Here is a 20,591-nt window from a genome sequence, read left to right on the forward strand (position 1 = left end):
GGTGGAATCCGGTTTCACCATGTCTTTCAGGTTGTTAAAAATCTCCTTCGCCTAGTTAACGTGTACATCGTCCAGTAAGCCGATAAGTATCTCGATTTTGGCCTTGGTGAGGTTTTCGAAGTTTCCTCCTCTCGCTTGAACCGATTTAGTGAAGATGTCACAGAGCGGTATATATTCCGGTCGCAGTGATGACTTCTTACCGGATACTTTTACAGGAGCCCCGGTTGCCGAGAGAATTTGGCAAGCCACCTCGAATGTTGTTGGATCTAGTTCCATCGAAGCGTTGCGGCCATTTGTTGGAAGACATAGGATATCCGCAACCGACTCTTCGGTTATATCGATATGCTTGTCGCCAACGGTTGCCGTTATTTTGTCGCCAGAGAGAGATGCGGTTTTGAAGAATTCTTCAACCGCTTCTATGTAGAGAACAAAAGGACCGCCTAAAAAGTACTCGAGTCCGGCTTCGGTGATCCGGGATAAAACTTCCTTTGCCGGAGCCGAACCGTTTTGTCGGATCTCCTCAAAATCCACCTGAATGATATGTTTGAATAAAGCCGAAGCACGACCCATTGTTGGTGATTGAGAGAGTTTGAGAGAATAAGAGAATAACCGCTGTGAGAAAGTTTGATAGCTTAGAGAGAGAAAGTTGTTTCGCGTAAGAGTAAAATGAAATGCCAAAGACCCTTTTTATAAGCGCGGTCTGGAAGCCCAACCGTTCCATCAACTTTTTGGCGGGATTTTTCCCTCCAAGCCAAAAGGCGGCAATTAACGGGCGGGAAGCTAAGGGCGGTAATCAAAGAGGCGGCAATCAATGGGCGGGAAGCTAAGGGCGCCAAATCAGAGGCGGGAAGTCAAGGGCGGGATTTATGAGCGGGAATTTCTGGGCGCGAAATTTCCCTCAAATTTGTTAACCGCGATGATGCGGTGTTTTGACTGGAAAGTTTTTGGTTATCGAATTTTAACCGGTTATTTGAATAAGCAGAGTTTTTGCAACTTTGAATTAAGTAGTTTTTCTCGAAACCGTGCATAACCGCGAAGACGCGGTTTCTTTGATATTGACCGGATATTTTAATGAAAACGAAGTTACTTAATAATATTAACCGGTTACTTAGATGGATATTCGGATTGTTATGATGACCCGGTTATTTAGACTGAAATAGAGTTTCATTGAGTGAAGGTACAAGATAGATACCGATATATGGATCGGTTTGGAAATAGAAATACATAAGAAATAAAGATATAACTTATGTGATAACGACTCTTGAGAGCTTTTCTTCCACTCCATCTATGTCAAGGATGTTTGAAAGAGATGCCGGTGTGCCCGGTCCAAATTCTGGGCGGTACTTGAGAATGATCCGACTGATGTGAGGAGCATAACCGAGACCTTTCTTGGTCAGCACCATTGTTTTCAAGTTCTGGAAGATGACCGATGACCAATTGATGACCGTGTTGCTAACAATGTAGGTCATTATGTCAAATATTTTCTTGGAGTAACGCTGATTCGGGGATTGACAAATGATAGAGCGGTTTACAATCTCATGAAGGAGTTGGATGTGGTGAGCAAGGAGGGTTTTTAACCCATGATTTTCCACCGGTACATCGGTTCCAGAGAAGAATATTGAGGGATCGGTTGCTGCACTTCCCACCCGGGTTTGGAAGTCGGAAAACCCTTCTGTGGGCAGGTTGAACATTTGGGCAAATTCGGCTTCATCCAGCCAGAAGGTATGGTCTCTCACCGTGGAAACGATATAGTTTCCTCTGATGCAAGCACTTCTGAAGAAAGTCTTAACATCCTCAAGAAGTATGGGACCGGATTCTTCGAGAAAGGTTCGAAGACCGGTGTCAATGAGGGATTCAAACATGACCTCCTTTGTTTCTATATCCCAATGTTCCATACATGAATCGAAGTTAATGCTCAAGAAGTTTCCTAGAGTTCTGCTCAGCATGATTCAAACTTTGCTATTAGAGAGAGAAGGAGTTTAAGAGATTTATGATTTGAGATGTGTTAATTTGATTAGGAAAAGTCTCTTTATATAGATCCGGTTTTGGAGGGAAAACAACAACATTGAATGTTAGTTTTGTCTTATTAGGGAAGAAGATATTTATGTTTCCAAAGTGCATTGGGAAGAGGCTGATTGCGGAGCTCGAGATAGGGATTTAGTTGAAAATTAACCAAGTTAGTTGGATAGTAATTACTCAGGTGGTTGGGGGTTACTTCATTAATTAAATGTTACTTTTCATTAATGACTGATGCAACAACACACTGAAAAGTAACCGATTGAAACCGCAGATAACCTAGACTAGACCGAAGATAACATAGATGAAGCCGAAATGATCATAAAGGAGTTTGAGTAGAGATAAAACCGGTGCGTGCAACAAAATGACCGGGTGTAGGAAGGAGTGACCTAATATCCGCTGGAGTTGGTGTGACCGTTGGAGTGGATGTGGCGGTTCCTCCTCTTCCAAGCCTTCTCAAACCACTCATAGAAAGAGTCGGTAACTTCCTTGGTAAGTACTTGGGCTTGGTTCAGCCCTTCTCCCGGGCATGTCGGAACTCCAAGCTCTAGAAGCAGACAGCTTATTTGAGGAACGAGGCCAACTGTTTGAACTCCAATCATCCAGATTAGAATGTCGAACAGTACCCTCAACCAATTGACCGGTGTACCGGTGGTTATAGCTGCCATGATGTTGAAGGCAGCGGTGCAGTATGTGTTGGTCACATCCCTTCCCAGGATGCCTCGACCGATTACATCATTGAGAAGCTGGTATTCAGCTTTCAATAGTGACTTAGCACCGTGGTCATCCACTAGATGGCTTGACCGGGCAAAGGCTAAGGAGATCTCGGCTTTTAGTTCAGCCGGTATGTTGAGGTCGGTTAGCCCCTGCTTTGGTAAATTAAAGCATCTGGCAAAGTCATTTTCGGTAAAGTCAAATACGATTCCTCCTACCTTTGACTGGATGTGGGTGTCAAAGTGAGGAGTACCACGAAAAACCCTAGCGTTGTAAAAGAACTCCAGGACAGACTCAGAATAGATGACATGTTTATCATCTAGAAAGATTTGGAGACCAGTATCTTCAAGAGATTTGATCATCTTGAAGACCTCATAATGCTTAGTGCTTTGAGCAAAGTTGAAATCCACTTGAAGGATGTTTAGAAACTGAGACATTTTGTCTTAGTGAGAGAAAGAGTTATACAACTTGTGATTGTTTTGTTTAAGGTTTGTTCAACTTATATACTAGTGGGGAGAGGATCCTATTATCCAGGTATCACATGTGATAATGTCTATTAACCATAGGGTAGAGAGTTTTGCATGAAATAAGCATGTCTACAGCCTAGGATGTTGGTCATAGACCTGTACCATGAAAGATATCAAATCTTCACGTCTTTTTAGGTGCGACCATTTTACTTTGAAAAGGCAATGTTTCAGAACAGATAAGTTTAAACACAGATAATTATTCCACTTTTGTTTGAAGTTCAAATATTCTGAGATAAACTATTTCCGAACCGGTCAGTTATCAGTTGTTCGTCCCGATGCGGTTATTTGGTGCATGCACTAAATAACCGGTCGGTTTACTCTAACTGATAAACCAGGCGGTTCTTCCATAGATACCTTGGGAAATTTGAAATCCAACAGTTTAGGAGGAACTACCGGTTTTTTCTGTCCGAACCAATTTTCCTTTTAAGCATCCTTAGGGATGATCTGACTAATATCGGTTAAACCGAGTGTAAGTCTGAATTGAGAGAACTTAGCTTCCTGTAGAGGCTTTGTGAAGATATCGGCTACTTGTTGATCTGTTGGTACGTATTCCAGCCGGATATGCTTCAGCATGACATGTTCTCGAATGAAGTGGTGTCTGATGTCAATGTGCTTGGTTCTGGAGTGTAGAACCGGATTGTAGGTGATTGATATAGCACTGGTGTTATCATAGAAGATTAGAGACTCTTCGGCTATGACACCGAAATCCTTCAGTTGTTGTTGGATCCAAAGAAGTTGTGAACAGTAGCTTCCGGCCGCCAGGTATTCAGCTTCTGCGGTTGATGTGGCAACTGATGTTTGTTTCTTGCTATGCCATGAGATAAGCCGGTCACCTAGGAATTGGCATGTTCCGTTAGTTCTTTTTCTATCAATCTTGCAATCTTGCAACCTGCATAGTCTGCATCTGAATAGCTTGTTAGGTTAAAGGATGAATCCTTTGGATACCATAGACCGACGTCAGGTGTTCCCTTTAGGTATTTCAATATTCGCTTTGCGGCTGTGTAGTGGGATTGTTTTGGATTGGCTTGGAATCTTCCACACACATCGACTGCAAATAGAATATCCGGTCTACTTGCTGTCAGGTATAGGAGAGAACCGATGATGCCCCGGTAAGCGGTCAGGTCTACTGATTGACCCTCATCATCTTTGTCCAATTTGACCGATGAGCTCATTGGAGTAGCCGCTGAGGAGCATGTATCCATCCCGAATTTCTTTAACAGTTCCTTAGTGTACTTGGGTTGGCTAATGAAAGCTCCTTCTTCGAGTTGTTTAACCTGAAGACCTAGGAAGAAACTTAATTCTCCCATCATACTCATTTCAAATTTGTTAGTCATCAGGGTTGAAAATTTATCACATAACTTAGGATCGGTTGAACCGAAGATGATATCATCTACATAGATTTGAACAAGTAGGATATGTTCCTTCTTCTCAAATTTAAATAACCCTTTATCCACCGAACCGATGGTGAAGTCATGTTTTAATAAAAATGCGGTTAGTCTGTCATACTAGGTTCTAAGTGCTTACTTTAGACCGTATAAAGCTTTGTTTAACCGGTATACATGGTTGGGTAGTTCGGCATTTTTGAAACCGGGTGGTTGTTCAACATACACCTCTTCACGTAGGTCACCATTCAAAAATGCACTTTTAACATTCATTTGAAAATCTTTAAAGTTTTTGAAAGAAGCAAAGGCTAGAAAAATCCTAATAGCTTCAATCCTAGCTACAGGGGCAAATGATTCTTCAAAATCAATGCCTTCTTCCTGTTTGTATCCTTGTGCCACTAACCTAGCTTTGTTCCTTGTGACCAAACCGTCTTCATTGAGTTTATTTCTAAATACCCATCTTGTTCCTATGACCAGTTGATCTTTCGGTCTAGGGACTAGGTACCAAACTTTGTTACTCTCAAACTGGTTTAACTCTTCTTGCATTCCCAAGATCCAATCCGGATCTGACAATGCTTCATCCACTCTTTTTGGCTCAATCTGGGATATAAAGGTGAAATTAAAGTATTCCTCCAAAATTTGACACCTAGTTCGAACAGGTTCTGAAGGGTCACCTATAATTTGCTCAGAAGGATGCTTGGTGTTCCTTTTGAAATTCGGTTCAGGGATGTCTACCAAATTACCGTTTATTTGATCAAGGCTAGACATATCGGTAGGCTGAACAGGATTGTCAGACCGACCGATTTCCTCGGTTTGGACCGAAGTGTCAGCTTCCTGTCGTGGGACAGCTTGATCCGGCTGGGTTTCATCATTACCCATTTGGTCATGGACAAACCGCCTGAAAACCGGAATCTCATCTTCACAATCAGAATGGATATTGTTATTTTCCAATCTGTTGTGTAGATCAAAGCATGATGCAGTATTACTTTCGACCGATTCTTCGAAAACAACATGAAGTGATTCCTCCATGGTTAATGTTCTATTGTTGTACACTCTATATGCTTTACTCACTGCTGAATAACCTAACATGATCCCAGTATCGGTTTTTGCATCAAAAGCAGAAAGATAGGTTTTATAATTTATATGAATATAGCATTTACAACCGAAAATCTTAAGGTACTTAAGATTGGGAACCCTATTAAAATAAACCTCATAAGGTGTTTTGTTGTGAAACTTGTTAATTAGAGACCGGTTTTATGTATAACATGCAGTGTTGATAGCCTCAGCCCAAAATTTTTGAGCAATGCCCGAATCGGCTATCATGGATCGTGCAGCTTCCTTGAGAGTTCGGTTTCTTCTCTCGGCCAGGCCATTTTGTTGAGGAGTCCTAGCACTAGACAACTCGTGTCTAATACCGGATTCATCAAGAAATGCGGTTAAAGTGTTGTTGGTAAATTCGGTACCTCTATCACTTCTAATGCTATTAATGCGAGTTGATTTTTCATTTTGCAAACGTTTAAGTAATGTGATCAGATTTGATGCGGTTTCACGTTTGGATGGTAAGAATATTACCCATGTATACCTAGAGTAATCATCTATAACTACCATGGTGTAAAGCATACCTCCTAGGCTAATGACCTGAATTGGTCCAAATAAATCCATGTGAAGAAGATCTAAGCATCGGTTAGATTGAATATTTCCTTTACTTTTAAATGTTGACCTAGTTTGTTTACCCATTTGACATGCTGGACAAACCTTGTCCTTATTAAACACTATGTCAGGGATTCCGTCGACTAACTTTTTACCGCGAATATAGTTTAAGGTTTTCATGTTTAGATGGTTTAGTCTCTTATGCCATAGCCAGGTTTGATCAGTCTTAGCTATCATGCATATAGGATATTCTATCTTAGTTTTTCAGTCTACCTTGTAGATATTTCCTAGCCTATTTCCGGTTAGTAGTATGGTACCTTGAGAATTCTTAACTAGGCATGCATGTTTAAGAAATTCTACCGTGTATCCAGCATCACACATTTGACTAATACTTAGCAAGTTAAAACGTAGGTTTTCTACTAAGAGTACATTATCAATTGTTAGGTTACCATGGACAATCTTACCCTTGCCCGCAGTTCTACCTTTTGAGTTGTCACCGAAGGTGATTAGTGCACCGGTTTCTATTCTGATGTCGGTTAGTAGGTTGTTGTTCCCGGTCATATGCTTGGAGCAACCACTATCCAAGTACCATTCAGAGTTTCCTAGCCGTTTCTTTAAATCCTGCAAAATATACATATTTACAACTATTTTGTACCCACATTTACTTGGGTCCACATGCGATTAGTCCCTTGGGTACCCAGACTTTGACAAACCGGACAGCTTTCTTTGCTAAGGTCTTAACCGTCCTTTTGGCACTCGGTTTTGGATACTTCGGTTTTTCTACGAAGGCCTTAAATGAGGGTGATTTGTGGTTTGTCCTATGCGGTTGAGGATTGGCTCTCCTATTTTTGAGCAGGTCGGCTTTTCTTTTCTCAGGGTCAAGCCACTTCTCAGAGTCGGTTGGACCTACATAGGTTAGTTTTTCTGCCATATAGTATGCGGTCAGTTCCTCTTCAGAGGTTAAGGAACTTCTAACAAAACTTATGAAGGGAAGGTCATTCTTTGAGAGCCTAAATTTCTCTGCGGGTTTTTGGTCTTTGGATCTATCCTTTTTGTATCCTAGACCGAATATGCAGAAAGGATGTCTGTTATAACTACACATTTTCTTTATCATGTCACTAGATCTCTTATATGCGGCCATTTTATACTGGAGTCGGGCATTTTCTTCTTCGGTCAATTCTCGAACTGGTTCACTAGACTGTTCGGTCTTGAGTGGTGGTTCAGGTGCTAACTCGGTTTCTAAGGTAGGGATTTCATCAGGTTCTATGATCTCTGGTTCGGGTAGAACGGGTATTTCTGATTCTGTTAGAATGGGTACTATAGGGTCGACTCTAAAATTGAGTTGCTTAGGTAACAGGGCTAGTAGGTTCTTATACTCTGCTACCATATCATTTAATGCATTATATAACTCATCTTTAGTAAATTCTTCATAAGGAGAGTCAAATACATGTTCCTCATTTGTCATGAGGCATGTGAGTTCATCATCAGTGTCACTGTGAGCCCATAGACTTCCTCCATCATCGGCTATTAGTGCTTTCTAAACCTCATTTCCTTCACCGGTTTGTTGATAGTTATTTCGGTTATTTTGGTTATCCGGTTTCCGGTCATCCCTCCTCGGTTTTATGCATTCCCACTTGAAATGTCCCAAACAGTTACAGTTATAGCATCTTACATTGGATTTATCACCATAGTTGTAGTTGTTTGTCGGTTGGCTTCTTTTCATGAACCTCCCATATTTCTGTGCAAGCATTGCCATGGCATCATCAGTGAACTGTTCAGCGGTTCTGATCGGTGCAGGTACAACCGGTTCTGTGGATGTGATCGAGGCTCTAGTTGAGGCCGAAACCTCTTCTTCAGTCCTAGATCTCATTTCAAACTCATATGCCTTAAGATCTTCAAATACATCGTGTAACCTCATTTTGCTTAGGCAGTTTGATTCCCTCATCACTATTGTCTTTATGTCCCACGCACTTGGAAGAGATCTTAAAGCTTTCATGATGACCTCCTTGTTATCATACTTCTTGCCAAGAGTTGCTAGCTCATCTAACACACCGGTGAACTGGTCACTGTATTCTCTCATTGTTTCTCCCGGTTTCATCTTGATGCTTTCAAACTTCTAAGTAGCTACCATTACCTTGTTTTCCTTGGTTCTTTCATTTCCCTCATAAATCTGAATAACCGTGTCCCATGTTTCCTTTGCGGTTTTGCAGTCTCTGATCTTGCAGTACGTGTTTCTATCCACACTGTTGGAGATCCGATTTCTAGCATGGTTATCCAGGTTGTTTCTTCTCCTATCTTCGGCTGTCCAATCCTTCCTGTCCTTATCAATGATTATCGGTCCTTCGGCTAGAATGAATTGCATCTCGTCATCCATGGTGATTAAGTGTAGGTGCATACGTGCCTTCCAGTTGGCAAAGTCATCACCTTCTAGCATTGGAGGCCTATCGAAAGACATGCTTTCTTGAATATTGAAACTAACTGCTCTGATATCAATTGTTAGGATCTAGGTCGCCGCTGGAGGATCGGGGTTGGGCCGGTTAGCGCGTCTCACTCAAAGGGTGGTGATTAATCCGGTTAGAGATTAACATCGGGGTTTCAATACTACACAAACTGTCACAAACCCTTGAACTAGGTTCAAGCGCGGAAGAGGTTTGTTTCAGGTTGAAGCAGCACACTTACAGGATAGGTATAACCGGTTTTTGTATAAGGCAGGTTTGGAGATTGATGGGTCGGTTCTTGTAACTTGGTGATTCGGTTTAGATAGTGTAGAGTCGGTCGAAATGGTGTAGGTCGGTTAGTACAACTCGGTTATAAAGTAAATCATGCGGAAAGTAAATAACAAGACAAGTTTTTATGGATGTTCGGAGATAAAACTCCTATGTCACCCCTTCCTCTCGAAACCGTGAGAAGGATATTCACTAAGGAATACAAATACAATCCGATCGAGACTTATTTTCTGCTCGATAACACCCGTACAATTTACACCGAAATTGTAAATACACACTTCAACTTAGCACTTAAGCTTTCTAGAGAGAGAACACAATCTTATCACTTGTAAATTAATTGTTCACTGTGTCACCGCATTTACTCTTCTTCAGCTGCTCCTTTTATAGGTGAAATATGCCAACGGTCATATTTCACTTCCTTGAATCTGATTGGCTGAGCAGAGGTTCAGTGATTCAGACCTGACGGTCAACTTTTCAGACCTGGCGGTCAACCTATCAGAATTGGCAGTCTGTTCTTCCAGTATGTAGGACAAACTGGCTAGGTTTGTCTTTTACTCAATGTGGTAACTGTCGGTTAGACAGTTGTCTGTACTTGGAAGATTGCCTCTGATTTATCCTGAAGTGGAAAGATCCTGTAAGACGATCTTCTACAGCCTGCAGACTGTCCTCAAACTTGTATGAATATGGCAATGTTCAGTCTGTTCCTTTGGTATCATTCTCATCAGATACCCGAAGTATCTTCTTGTGCTGGTCGGTTATTTGTCTTTACCGGATGACTTCCGGTTATTTGCCTTGGCTTCTGGTCGGTTAATGACCGACTGTCTGGTGTTTCCAGCCTTCGGTTTTGACCAATCCTGTCTTCCTTTGTGCGGTCATGTTTCTGGTCGGTTTGATAATTTGACCGGTTGAGTTTTCTTAACCGATTCATTGGTTTGACCGGTCTGGTTCTTTGTTCCTGCATGAGAAGTTTATTTATGTTAAGTTTTATTGACCGGTCTAATTTTATCTAACAATATATATATATATTATTATTATTATGATATGCTTTATAAGATTTTAAATTTAGCATTAAAGTGTATTTTATGGATGGAAATCCATGAATGTAGAGTTTAATGAAGATGAGATCTTCAATTAATTTTGTGGTTATAATATGGCCACAAATTTATCACATTATGAATGTTTAATTTTAAAGTTTTAATTTGTTTTATTTATTAACTTATAAATAAATAATTAAACTCTAAGTTCTTAAAGAAATTGAGGCAATGTTTTTTCGTGTCATAACCTATTAGTTTATGGTCTTGGTCTTTTGGATTGATAAGATTCGCAAAAGTGAGGATGTCTTTCCTCAAGCATAGGCTCGTGAGGGTTATTCTATACGGGTTCATAAACCTTGACACGGTTGTTCCAAACAAGAGAACAAAAAACAAAGTTTTTGGATATTGAGGCATGGAGATAAATCCGACATTGGATGTGGATCATCAACCAAAAATTATAGAGAGTTATAATTAGTAAATATTAATTACCTTAAACACACAAAACTAAAGACGGTGCACAAGTACGTTAGGGTTGATGAATTTGATGAATTAGGATTTTAGAATATTTTATTCATACTGAACAATAAATATAATAAAATTTGCCCTACTAATTTTCAAATTGTTTAATTATAAATATTTTGCAAATTTCCAACATAATTGATATGTATGTCATTTGAATTTTGTAAAATATTGTTTTAAATTTTGTTTGCACACAATTGAGAAAAAACATGATGTGCTTGTTATTGTAATTAGTTCGAATATAGTGAGACGTTAAAGAAGTGGTCCGAGAATAATATTGCTTGGAAGTGCATAAAAACCTTTTCGATTTCAATTGGGTGTACAAAATTTAGTATAGGCTATGGTCTGCAGGATAAAGATAGTGAGTTTGAGAAAGTTCAGCCCCTCCTAATATCACTACAAGTGAATGTGTTATTTGTGACGAATATTTTCTACAGATAAATTCTGACAAATTTATAATTAGTGACATATTTTTTATTTTTATAAAAAACGTCGGTATATCGTTCAGTGAAAAATATTCCGTAAAAAAATCATCGGAAAATTCGTAATAATTCCTTAGGAATATCAGTCAGAAAATTCGTAATAATTCCATAGAAATATCCGTCGAAAAATAATATATTTCTATAAAAAATTATTTTCCTAATTATTTCTCATATTACATTACATATTTTTCTTAATTATCAACTATATTAAATAATAAGAGATAAAAAAAAAATATAACTAACTAAATTATAATATAGATGGAGCTCTAAACAAAAAATAGGTTTCTTTGGATACTCTTATTTTATCATTGTTTGTTAGTAATGACTTTGGATTGATTGTTTGTTTATATTAAACAATCTATTTGAATGTTCCTCATACTAATTACTTATAGAAGGGGTCATTTAATAATGTTATAAAATATAGATGAATCATTTACTTGAATGAATGTGCTTAGTTCATTAGTATCTTTCATGCCCTGCAATTAATTTTGTTATGACTCTAGTTGAATTTGTTGATGAATGAGAGGGTGATCTAGATGATGGTGTGCTGATAGGTTCAAATATGTATGTAACTCCATTATTCAACTAATTAATTAAAGAAAGATTCGTTAAGGATTATTTGATCTTCAACTTATTCAAAATTAGTGATGAAACATTTGATTGAGGTTTGATGATACTGAATTAGATGAGGTAATATTTCGTAGGTTAGATTATAGATTTAAATCGAAGAAGTTAAAATTTAAATCTCCTACTAAGATTATTTGAAATAGTATGTTTGGGTTGAGAAATTAGATGTCCTTCTATTAAGATTATTTGAATACGATTGAGTTGAGAAATTAGATATGAAGTTCGAAATTGAAATAATGTTGAAATAAGATGGTTTGGGTTAGTTATAATAGATATTCCATTTTGGACCAAAGTAACTCGGTTTAGTTTTGAAAAAATTCTTAGGCTCATTCAAAATATTGAGATCATATATATATTTGAACTTTTTTTTTTTAAAAAAAACATTTTGTGTTATTTCATTATAAAAAATCCAAAAGAAGGAAATGAGTTTCAAGAAACAAAAGGAGCTAGACCATAACTTTGTTGAAAATACTAATTGGGTTTCAAACAACTGAATTACAGAACAAACAAAACAATAAACAATTAAATTACAAACCAGACATCAAACAAGAACTATTTGGATTTTGGACTTTCTTTTTTTTTTTTAATGATTTTATAGGAGATATTTCACCTTTGATTGAGTTTACAATTGTTTTCATAATTGAAATACCAACTTTATTTTAGATTTTTAAGAATTTGTATAGGTTTTCATTAATAGTTGATATTTGGTTGATAGATTTTTAAATGAATAGAATAAGCATGCAAAACGTTTATTTTCTTCACCAAAATGTATATTTAAAATGTCGATGTCAATTTTTAAAAGTCTTAAATTATCGGTTAGTTTGTTGATAGAGTTAGTTGATTAATATGTTGTTTTGATTTATACTCATGTCTAAAATCACAATTTTTCATTTTGCAATATAATGAGATTGAATACTTGATGTTTTTTTTTATGATTAAGATTAAACAAATCTTTAAAATTTTAAAATAAAATATTTCAAATATTAAGAAAATTAAAAAATTATGAAAATTAAAAAATATTATAGAGATGTTTTCTTTAATATTTATTTTGAAAAATGTCCATTTATATTAAAAATTTAAAAAAAATCGTTTAAACATAACACCAATTCATTATATTAAAAGAAAAAAATAAGAATAATGATATTTAGGAAAGGAGTCAACAATAGCAGGGGGTTGACTAAATATTGTTAACCGCGAAAACCTTCGTTTGATATTAGCTCTGTTAGAAGTTAATATATGTTTCTATTTTCGCAAGTTGTCACAAACTCTTGAACATAGTCAAGTGCGGAACTGTTTGCTTAGAATTGAAGCGACAGATAAAGAGTTGAAAAATGTTGAATGTGAAGAACACAAGACACAAGGATTTGTTTATGAATGTTCGGATCAAACTCTCCTACGTCACCCCTTCTTCTCAACCTTCAGAAGGATATTCACTAAAAGATTTTGTTTGATTACAACGCATACACAAACCTAGTCGGACAACAAGGAATTAGACACTATCTATTCAACTTACAAAAATCACACAGATGTAAGGATTAATACAATGCTTTGTATGAACCGTCTCTCATTCCGTTGGATGAGTGTCAAGTGCCAAGATAGTACATCAAATAATATTCCTAAGATATTTGATTGACCGACTCGGTCGCTTTCCATAGATCCAGCCGGATTCGGTTGTTGGAGTCGCTTCCGGTTAATAAAACTCCAATTATTATTTGCACCTGATAAGATTCGAACTTGTGTCACACATTCGAACTTGGGTCACCAGTGTGACAAGCAGGAGTACTTATCATTATATATATATATATATATATAAATTAAAACTTAGTTTTATCCATTTATTATCAAAACCATTACATAAATTATAATCTAACAATTTCTTCTTTTTTATTATTTAAACTAAATTATCAAAACCACGTGAAATCATTTATAACTCATAAAATCGATTATGTTAATTAAAATTTAGTCTAACAATTTTTCCATTTTTGATTGTTTAGAATAAATTATCAAAACATGTGACTTCATTCTAACAATGACGATTAACTTCTCGACAGACTCTACTTACTTTTTGAACGAATTTTAGAAAGCGTCAATAATAATAGATTAAATTATGAATGTTACGCATTGGACGACTGCTATTATTGAAAGCTCGATGATTTCTCTCTAACCAGATAATCCAACAAAAAAATAATTAAGATGATAACCCAAATATGTAGGCTTATCATATCGCTGATAACTTAGATCATCAATACAAACTTCTCAACAATTATCCAAAAACACAGATTTTTATTTGGTTAAATATAATTTATTTTAATATTTAGAAAAAATAAAGTAGGTATCAAATAAGTAAATATTATTGTCTTTCTAACTATTATTGTTTAGTAAGTAAAAATTTCAAAAAAAAAAGAAAACAAATGTTTAAACATTTTACTGTTCATTATATGTACAAATATATCAATGGGCCGATGATGTTTTTCCACCGTGTAAAACATTTTACTGTTCATTATATGTAATATATATCAACGGGCCTGTATAAAACTTTTCCAAAACCCTAATTTTAAACGAAGTTTATATCTTTCCTTTCCTCACTGTTTATCTTACCATGGAAGAACATAGTATACACAGTTTGTCTGAAGACCTACTTCTTCAGTGTCTTGCTCGTCTTTCCTACAAGGACATACTTTTTGCATCGCGAGTCTGTCGTAAATGGCGTCGTCTTCTACAAACGCGTCATTTTTACAGCCTCAGGAAACAACTGGGATATTCGAATCATCTCGCTTGCTTTTTTCAGTCTTCTCATCCTCCTCCAACGATGCACGGTTTTTATAAATACTGTGAGTACAAATTTGTTATCAATGTGCTAGATCCGATGAGTCGGGAGTGGAACCAGCTTCCCCCAATCCCTAATTTCATAAATGAGTTTTCTGAGTCAACTCTGATGGCTAGCTTGGATGGAAAACTATTTTTCGTTACCAAGTGCTCCGAGGATAGTCATTTGACATCTTCCTTCTTCGCGTGGGACTTTGTGACTCAGCGATGGTGGAAAGGCAAGGACTTGCCCTCAATTTCTTCTTTCTTCTTTATGGTGGGTTTTGATAGTCAGATATTCATTGGTGTTGCGAAAGGTAATGGGTCTATCTCGGTTTTGGCGTATGATGTGAGGAAGGACGAGTGGAACGAGTTGCCTCAGATGAGTCATAAGCTAAATCGGTGCTATAAGTTGCAGGTAATTGGAGAGGAATTATGGGTTTTAAACGGTTGCAAGACAAAACTCATACCCTTGTATGAACATAGTGCAGCGGTATACCATCTTCAAACTGGAAATTGGAGACTAGTTGAATGGGATCCCGATGACTCCTCGTGTCCTATTTGCTGCACTGAGTTTAAATTTCCAGAGTTGCTAGAGTTACTGAAGGAGTTGTTGTTAGAGTTAAACATAAATTACGTACTAAGTTTTTCTCGATTCCAATTGGGTGCACAAAGTTTAATAATGGTCACGGTCAATGGAGGTTATGCTCGTGAAACTTTGTTTTTTATGGGGTCTCAATATGGTAATTTTGAAAGAATACTCCCCCTTAGATCCGAGTTTCTTGCATTTGTTGAATCAAGTTGTTGTGTAGAGATCTAAATTGCATCTCTTTCTCCTTAACTTTGAATATACTTTGCTATTTTAGATTATAGTTTGACTTTGAATTTCATTATGTTTATTATCTAAATAAGTGTCTTGGAAATGATAGGAATGTTGCTGGTTAGAAGTTTGATTTGGATGGGTTAAAATTGAGTAATGATCAAACCTAGTATTGCTTGTCATCACAATATTATTGTACTTCCACTTGTTTGTCATAAAGTGTGAATCCTTTGAACTCTGATTAGAACTTCTTGTGAAGAATCTTTGCTTGAATACTCTTGAATCACATACTTAGGATTTATCCAAAACATAGGATATGGAATACTTCTTCTTTGAATCTTTGATCGAATCAGTTGATCTAAATCTTTGATTGGATCCACTTATCTTCATTTTAATATCATATATCTGTGTACAGAATCCTAGAAAAAGAGAAAATCTGTAGGGTGATATATTTTTTTAATAATAAATTACAATTCAATTGGTGAAATTGAATATATATATATATTGGCAATATTGGATAAAAGACATATGTGATGAGACGGGAAATTGGATGAAATGACCCTACAAATAAGGCTATTTGCATCCGTGGTCACCAGATAATTGAAATTGATCTGGTGACCACTTAATTTTTTTTGGACGAAATTACCCTTTTCGCGTAACGCGAAGGGACTTCGCGTTTCGCGAAGTGAGACGCTGTGAAAAGTCCAGAATACCCTTACTATATAATAAAATCCGGCCATCTTTTTTCATTTCTTTTCTTCTTCTTCTCTCTCTTCCCTTCCTCTTTTCTCCTCCTTCTCTCTAATCTCGCCGGCGACGGAGTTCAACGGCGGCACTCAATGAGCTCCACGACGAGCACAAGCACTGTAACAATTGGTAAGTTTATGTATTTCAAGTTTATTGTTGTTCATTTATGCATTTTCGAATCACTGCGTTGTTTAGGGTTTCATCTGATGATACTTCCCGTTTCGCGAAGTACTTCCCGTTTCGCTAAGTACTTCCCGTTTCGCTAAGTACTTCCCGTTTCGCTAAGTACTTCCCGTTTCGCGAAGGGTTTCCATTTCACAGTATTAATTATCCCGTTTCCAATTTATCTTGCAGCCGAAGTTTTCGTTTTCTATAATGGAGAGTGGAAAGTTGATGCTAATGGAATATGGTTTTTTGATGCCTCTTCAATCAAAACATTGGATTTACCCCAAAGTACTCGTTATGCTGAATTAATTGATAAACTCCATGAAAGACTTCAAGTGCAGAAATCTACCTATGATTTAGTGCTGCAAGTGAAGTATGATATTCCGAATATCACAAATCCTAAACCCGTTTTTATTGAAGATGATGAGGATCTGAACATATATTTATCACGCTTGATTTTGGGTAGAACTGTGTCACCATTGTTTGTGTCTGTAGTAGAGAAGTCACAATTTACTAAAGAAAAGATACCACTACTTACCTACCCAACTCAAGAAAGTATTCTCCCACAATTTACTCAGAAAATTGTACCAGAAGCTTTACCCTCGGAGGTCTTTGTTGAAAATAATGAAGCCGGAGATAACTCTTTGCCTCACATCCCACTTACTCAGGACTTGCATGCATCGTTACCTACACCGCATAGTGCGAGAAGAGCATCAACGGGTACACCTACTAGTGCAAGAAGATCATCATTTGGTACACCATGTAGTGCAAGAAGGTCATCATTTGGTACACCATCGACAGACATATCACCGACAGACATATCACCGACATACATATCACCGACAGACATATCACCGACAGACCCCTCATTTGCGTTGGCGTTAACTACTGAAACTGTATTGGAAGTCGGTGCCTTTTTTGAAAATAAAAAAGAACTACAACTGATGCTATATAAATATGCGATGGCTAATCATTTTGAATTCAAGGTGGAGAAGTCAAGAAAACATCTTTGGTATGTGAAATGTTTGGATGAGAAATGCAAATGGAGATTGCGTGCCGTGAAAGGTAAATTATCTGAGATGTTTGAGATCCGGAAATTCGACCAACAACACTCATGCTCAGTTCTATCTAGGCCAGAGAAAAAAATGCAAACACCAGCATGGGTTATTGGGCAGTGCGTGAAGAGTAAGTATATGGACCATCACCATAATCACTTGCCTAAGAAAATAATTGAAGACATGCAGGCAACTTATGGGGTAAATTTGACTTATAATAAGGCTTGGAGGGCTAGGGAAATGGCATTAGTGGCGGTGCGAGGAACGGTTGAGGATTCATATGAAAAATTACCCTCATACTTATACATGTTGGAGAAGCATAATCCTGGTACCATAACAGACATCCAAACAGACGAGTTCGGGCACTTCAAGTATATGTTCATGTCCCTAGGCCTCTCTATTAGGGGTTTCAAAGCATTTTGTCGTCCCGTATTGTGTGTTGATGCCAGTTTTCTTAAGCACAAGGTGGGAGGTCAACTATTGGTGGCTATTGCATTAGATGCTAATGAACAATTATATCCTGTCGCATTCGGAGTTGTTGATTCAGAGAATAATAACTCTTGGACTTATTTTATGCAAAAATTGAGAGAAGCAATTGGATTAGTTGATGATCTCGTCTTCGTATCCGATAGACACCCAAGCATCGCCAATGCCTTATGTGCTGTTTTTCCAGAAGCATACCACGGTGCGTGCACATATCACATAAAGATGAATATCAACGCGAAATTCAAAACTGATAATTGTCATATGGAGTTTGATATGGCTTCTCGTGCTTACACCGTCCACGAATTCAATCGTTTTTTTGACAAGATAAGGGTTAAAGATAATAGGATTGCTGCCTATTTGGAAGAAATTGGATTTCAAAGATGGAGTAGAGCATTTTTCCCCGGTAAGCGATACAATCAACTAACAAGCAATTATGCTGAGAGTTTTAATAGTCAGAGCAGGGAAGCCAGAAAGTACCCCATTTCCTCAATGGCGGAGTATTTAAGAGTGACAATACAAGGTTGGTTTAATGAGAGAAGAGAAAGAGCGTCCAACCACCGAGAAGTGTTATCTCCAACATATGAAAAGTGGTTACGTGAGGGATTCGAGAAGGCTAGATTCTATACAGTATCATCGCTTAACCGATTCGAGTTTTATGTGCATGACAATCAGTCTCATTTTAAAGTCAATTTGAAAGACATGAACTGCACTTGTAGGGTATTTGAAGTTTCTGGTCTTCCTTGTACTCATGCAATGGCTGCTGCCCGTCACCGCAATTTGGTTTGTTATGACTTTTGTTCAAGGTATTATTCAGCTCACATGTTCAATCTATTTAACCAATTGTTTAATCGTTTTATTTTCCATTCTTACAGATATTACACAACTGAATCTTGGATGAATGCATATGCGGAGACATGTTACCCTGCTGGTGATGAAGACGATTGGGATATTCCCGAAATGATCAAGGAACGAGTATGTCTAAAACCACCCGTGAAGGTTAAGAAAGGGCGTCCACAAACAAAGCGTAGGTCATCTCAAGGTGAGGTACGTAAGGCTCCGAGACGATGCACCTCATGTGGTGGACTAGGACATAATAGGGCCACATGCAAAGCAGTCATGCCTGCTCCATCTACTGCAAAAGCATCATCATCTAAGCATCATGACTCATCTTCTCAACAGCACGAGCCATCATCTCAACAATATGAGCCTTTAGATTGATTGGGATTGGGATAAGTTGTATAAGTGTTTTGGATAAGTTGTATTATGTTTTGGATAATTTGTATTATGTTTTGGATAATTTGTATTATGTTTTGGATAAGTTGTATTATGTTTTGGATAAGTTGTACTCGGATAAGTTGAACTCGGATAAGTTGTAATCGGATAAGTTGTAATCTGTATGTTGTATCTAGTTTATCTGCTTACTGTAGGAGCACTTAACGCTTCGTTAAGCGCTTAACGCTTCGTTAAGCGCTTAACGCTTCGTTAAGCGCTTAACGCTTCGTTAAGCGCTTAACGCTTCGTTAAGCGCTTAACGCTTCGTTAAGCGCTTAACGCTTCGTTAAGCGCTTAACGCTTCGTTAAGCGCTTAACGCTTCGTTAAGCGCTTAACGCTTCGTTAAGCGCTTAACGCTTCGTTAAGCGCTTAACGCTTCGTTAAGCGCTTAACGCTTCGTTAAGCGCTTAACGCTTCGTTAAGCGCTTCGTTAAGTAAAACTGGGTTTAAGTGAGTTTAAGTTAGTTACTTGGTACATTGATTTATATGTTCAATTCTTTGGTTTGTAAAATATCAGACTACCAACAAACCAGACTACATTAAAACTAAAAATATTTTAACATGAAATGTAACTTAAGTTGAAGTTCTACCCAAAATGAATACAAGTTCAGAATACATAAGCACAAGTCAAGTTCTATCCAAAAATCAATAAACCATTACAATACAAACTAAGGTTCTGTAATTTGATGAAATAACCGGACCGCCATCTTTTGTCGAAAAAAGTCCATTTCATTGGAAGTCACCTTCTCTACACCTAAACCAGCAGTCAAGTATTCCATGTGCATAAGCATAAATACACCACAATCCCCACTTTCTTCTGCTCTAGGGACTTCCCCATTTTTGGCGACTGCATTTTTGACTGGGTGTGGCAACCTTTTATATGTCAGTTTCTGGAAATTGAAATTAGGATACCGTTTTAGCTCAGCATCACTGGCTCCCATTGCATATATTCGTGGAAACATCTCACACAAAGGTCTCATGTATGGATCGAGATTCCTATAAATACTCGAGTCGCAGTCATAAACGTCAATGTGATTATCTTGTACACGAACGACGCACAGTACCCAATGCTTGTTGCCAATGTTCAAAGGCACGTAAATATCGTCTACGTGTGGCCATTCTGGCATATGTCTATGAGGCGCTCCCCAGAAGTACTGAGAAAAGACGTCTGATATTGGAAAATTTTCAGGATCTTTTTTATAGTTCGGATACTCTCGCCTCATCATATCTGCTAATAAGCAATCCCCTATTGATACTTTACAATGTTTATATGTCTTGGGATATTGCTCAATCCTTTTGCGCAACAAGTGGCACACTGCGTTGATTTCCTACAAAAGGCAGCATATATCAAAAACCTTATTCATAAGTTAAAGAATTAATATGAAATGCAAGACTTACAGGATCTTTAAGCCATGTGGACTTTGTTAGAACTCTAACAAACAACTTCTTTCGTGCTTCGCAAGTAAACACAGTCTTTGTCTCATCATTGGTAGCTTCATCTTTCAACCAATTCTGTAATTGAACCAACAACTCATCATCAAATTTTTGAAGGGGATTGATAGT

At 37.6% G+C, this 20,591-nt stretch overlaps 1 protein-coding gene across 1 annotated transcript; it reads left to right on the forward strand.

Annotated features, from left to right (window-relative positions):
• Positions 1 to 14,276: 14,276 nt before the first annotated feature.
• LOC124945141 (F-box/kelch-repeat protein At2g44130-like) lies at positions 14,277 to 15,302 on the forward strand. Its single transcript, XM_047485526.1, has one exon. The coding sequence runs from the start codon at positions 14,277 to 14,279 to the stop codon at positions 15,300 to 15,302; it is 1,026 nt and encodes a 341-aa protein (XP_047341482.1).
• Positions 15,303 to 20,591: the final 5,289 nt, after the last annotated feature.

Source organism: Impatiens glandulifera, chromosome 1 (assembly GCF_907164915.1).
Source record: "Impatiens glandulifera chromosome 1, dImpGla2.1, whole genome shotgun sequence".
Classification (NCBI taxonomy): domain Eukaryota; kingdom Viridiplantae; phylum Streptophyta; class Magnoliopsida; order Ericales; family Balsaminaceae; genus Impatiens; species Impatiens glandulifera.